This window comes from Marmota marmota, unplaced genomic scaffold (genome assembly GCF_001458135.2).
Source record: "Marmota marmota marmota unplaced genomic scaffold, marMar, whole genome shotgun sequence".
NCBI lineage: Eukaryota > Metazoa > Chordata > Mammalia > Rodentia > Sciuridae > Marmota > Marmota marmota.
The window spans coordinates 18177732-18181919 of NW_026000142.1; the positions used below are offsets into that span (position 1 = coordinate 18177732).

At 44.1% G+C, this 4188-nt stretch overlaps 1 protein-coding gene across 1 annotated transcript; it reads right to left on the reverse strand.

Moving 5' to 3' along the window:
- Window positions 1–1170: 1170 nt before the first annotated feature.
- On the reverse strand, window positions 1171–3250 carry Tmem229a (transmembrane protein 229A). The gene is made up of 2 exons (XM_048785922.1): window positions 3154–3250; window positions 1171–2802 (listed from the first exon to the last, which is right to left on the reverse strand). Exons 1-2 carry the CDS (start codon window positions 3248–3250, stop codon window positions 2075–2077), a joined length of 825 nt encoding a protein of 274 aa, XP_048641879.1. The 3' UTR covers window positions 1171–2074.
- Between the last annotated feature and the right edge of the window lie 938 nt (window positions 3251–4188).

The following is a 4188-nucleotide window of genomic DNA, read 5'->3' on the forward strand; positions in this document are numbered from 1 at the left end:
AATCTCATATAAATTAAAAAAAAAAATAGAATGTGGGCTTCGCAAGGACAGAGATTTTTGTGAGTTCACTGCAGTATCCAGAGTCCATAAAATTGCCTAGAAAATAGTGGAAGTTCATTTGAGTATTTCTTGAATGAATTGAGCAAATGTAATCCCTGACCTTTCCTTTTAACAGGATTAATATGGAAAGCAAAACAAAATGGAATGCTTTCCTATTTCTTGACAGATTTCTATCCTTGGGAATGCTGGTAGGCAGGTAAGCAGGGCTGAAGAGCGGTATGCAAAGGGCATACGTGCAAATGTGTACAGTTAGCAAATATTTCAGATGTCATGGATTTGGTTGAGCATTACAGGAAAGGTGTGGTGTAGTGATACCAGTCTTAAGATTCATGTGCTCTTGTCACATTTGTATATCAAATATTTTATCTGCATAACTTTAGTATCTATCTATGCTTACACATTTTTCTCCCCAAATTTTCAAAAATCTTTGACTTCTGACCAAGTGTCATAGAGAACTTAAGTGAAACTTTCTCAGTAGTTAGCTTTCTTTGAAGTTTCTACTCAGCTTTGACTGTTTAAAATAATCAGTTTGACACAATCCCTTTCACTAGTAGGGTTGATAACATAGCATTACTTATGTTTTAGGTCACAATCTCAGAGAGTGAATTGAAATAATAAAACACTCTTAGAACTAGATCTGACTTAGCCAGATCTAAGTACATATTCTTTTCTATTCCTATAGCAAACATTTTCAAAAACAGAAAAACATCTCTTTTTACAGCATTGGTGCATGCATGACTACACACTGTAAGTTTTTAAAATTATCTTTGTAATGAAAACTGGAAAAGTACTAGTCATCCTTAGCTAAGCTATACCCTATATATTTGCATTTTCTAAATATAAGAAAAAAACAATAAATAACCTCAAAGTGCATGATTAATTAATTAGACATAATTTCTTAAAATGATTTCCATCATCTCATTTAATTTTGAACTTTTCAGACACTAACAAATCACCAAAAAGCTATCATTGATTTATAAAGTACATTACCACATCAGGCCTAACCCAGAACTCTGGGCCCATAAGAAAAAAGAAAGGTTTACAAGTGAACCAGGACAGAAACATGCTGAAAACATCTATTTGTAATCACAGAAAACAATTAGGCCTTACTGTTATTAGAGTGAACATTCAGGTTCATTTTATTTCAAGATACTGTGTTTCTATGCTTGAAGCTTGGGTAGTGTTAACTTTACTTGGCCCTTGGACATATAGGGTAAACAATTTACATTATTGCACAGTAACAAAAATACAGCCACAGATAATACAGGATCCAATCAACATTGATAGGCTTGGTAATTAAGGCTAACAAACATTGGAAAACAGTCATTTGTAGGATGTGATCAAATATCCTAACACAGTGTCACCTGTTTGAGTTACTAGAAAAGATTTCTTATTTCAAAATATATTCATAGTATTCTTTTTTTTTTTTTTCACATTTGTCAAATTCTTTTTATGTGTGCAAGACAGAGGCACTTTAAAGAGCTACCAACTGCAACTTCGGAAGTACCAGACTTGTAGTTTCCACCATCATTGGTAAATATGGTAAAGAGTGAAAATGAAATTGGATTAGAAAGCAATAAAACAAACCATTAAATCAGAATTTTTAAAAAAAATTCCGTAAAAATCATTGTTCTCTGGTTTGAACTTCCATATTATAAAAGAAAAAAAATAACAGCTATCACCCATCTACATCCAGCCGAGTATTACAGCTTTCCAATGTTAAGGTATAATGGTTTTGCTGTTTGGGCTTGTAAAGGTTTAAAATATCAATAAGTTAAGTACTTTATTTTTGAGTTTTTCAAAGTATTGTGTTTTACATAGGTTCTAAGTAGTCAGAAAAGCTAAGACGTCGAATAAAATCTATTGGAAGCGTTTAGTAAAGTGTATAAAAATTAAAGGACTTAAAAAAAACCCACTTCATTTTAAGTGTAAAAATAATTTGCGTCCATTTGTGGGACTCCAATGACTTTTTCTCTTCTCTTTATTTATTTATTTTTTCTTATTTCCCGGGGTCTTAGTTAGTTGGTACATACTGCACCCGCCACAACACGTTGGAAAGCAGGTCCTGGTACACACTAAGGAATATCCAGCCAGGTAAATACATCAGGGTGATGAGACCCATAAAATTGAGCGGGTAGTGAGAATAGTCCCAGGAACAAGCCCCACACGTGCGAAGTCCCAGACCCCAGGACAATTCCCAAGCATAGATGAAGATCACGTAGATGGGTACCCGCTTCCAGGTGCCCCAGCCGCGGCTGTAGTGGAGGTGGAAGTAGAGCTTTTCCACCACAAAACTGCAGCTGCCATACATAAAAAAGGACCATAACGACGTGTGACCATTGGTTGCCCCATCCCCGTGTCCTAGCACATTAAAGAAGAAGGTAAAGAAGATCTCATCCAAAAATCCATGCATTCCGAAGAAAAGAAAACGGAGCAGGTCTGGTAGCCCCTGGTTAGGGGCTCCTACTGCGCCCTTGGGGCCGCGGGGTCGTCGCCGCCGGCCACTGGCTCCCGAAGGGGCCCGGGCTCCAGGAGGGGCAGGGAGGGCGCCCCTCCGCTGCTGTTGCTGCTGCTGCTGCCGCCGGTATCTCAAGCGCAGGAAGCGTTTCAGGAACACTTGGCAGTGGTAGAGCGCCAGCACGTACTGCAGCGCCAGGTCAAGCGCCCCCGGCGCCGCCGCGCCCCCCGGCCCGTCACCCAGGCTGAGCAGTAGCGCCTGGCCNGCCTTGCCCCTGCCGCGCCCTCCTCACCAGTCCCGGGCGACGTGCGGCCGGCGACGCCCGCGCTTACTCTGCGCGGCCTAACTAGAGCGGCTGCTGGGCGAGGGGAGGCGAGGCCGGGCTTGGAGGAGAAACGCAGAGGCTGGTACGAGCACCATCCCCTAGGCGGCTCAGCCCCGCCGCCTCTGCCGCAGGCTCTGGAAGCGTAACGCGAGCAGCAACGGCCCTTCCCCCGGCCTTCCCTTACCCCTGTCCGACCTCTCCCGCCTTCGCAGGCCCCCCTCCCCGCCCCGGCCTGGCGCGCCGAGTCCCGAGTCTCGCGGGGGTCTATTTCAGAAGGCCGGGTCCCACTTCTCTGTCCTTTTTCACCCGCTCTGCACCCGGGTCCCAGGCGGTGCGGGGGTTGCTAGCTGGGCGGAGACGCGGAGTGGAGAAACACCTAACAGGTGTGACTGCGAGCTTTTGGACATTCCCGGTGTAGCGGAAACCAGGGCCAGGCCTTGGCTGGCGGAGACGAATGGCTGGGCGCCACCGGCCGGAGGCCAGGCCCAAGACCAAACTATGGTGCTGTATATTTAATGTTCTTATTCAAAGCCAGCTGTGTCCCAGTCACAGAGAGTAAACCGGGGACTCCACGCCTGCCTGCCCGAGCATAACACTGAATCTGAAATGCTGCTGCAGGGCCTGATCCACTTTTTCAGTCTCTTTCCCTGGTCCCTGTGCTTTCCTAGGGCCAGTTTACTCAGGGTCAAGGACAGAGACTCCAGAAGGTTGAGTTGGTTGGGGGTGTTGGAAAAGAGGAAATGTATTGCTCTGGCTACCTCGGGGTGAGTCTCAAGTGAGAATAGTATCTTTGCTCCGACTGGCACGCCCCAGTGCTGTTTTTTTTTTTTTTCTCTTTGTGGAACTAGGTCATCCCAGAAAGAGTGAAATAAAGGGTCTCTTTCTGTCTCTTCTTACTCCTTCCTCTCTTCCTCCCACTCCCTTCTTTTTCCCTTTTCTTCTTCCCTCCCCTCTCCTCCTCTCCCTGTCCCCTCCCCTCCCCTCTCCTCCCCTCCCCTCTTCTCTCTCTTAGAAGGAGAAGGTGTAGGGGGTTGAGAATGTTGATGTGTTGTTTTCTACATTTTTCTCCCCCAATTTTGTAAGCTTCGAATTGGAAAGAACCTTAGAAGTCAGTTACACTGATTAATTCCTTTCCCTAAATTCATGTCTAGGCACAAAGTAGGTATAGCTTTAGTTTAGTTTGTAAGGAGTTCAGATCCTGTCCTCACTGGATAAAAGGTCTTATGGGTTTTTTCCCCCGCTTAAAAATAAACATTCTAAGGCAGAGTTTTTTCACGTTTTTTATTGGTGCATTGCAATTGTACATAATGGTGGGATTTATTGTTACATATTCATATACACACAA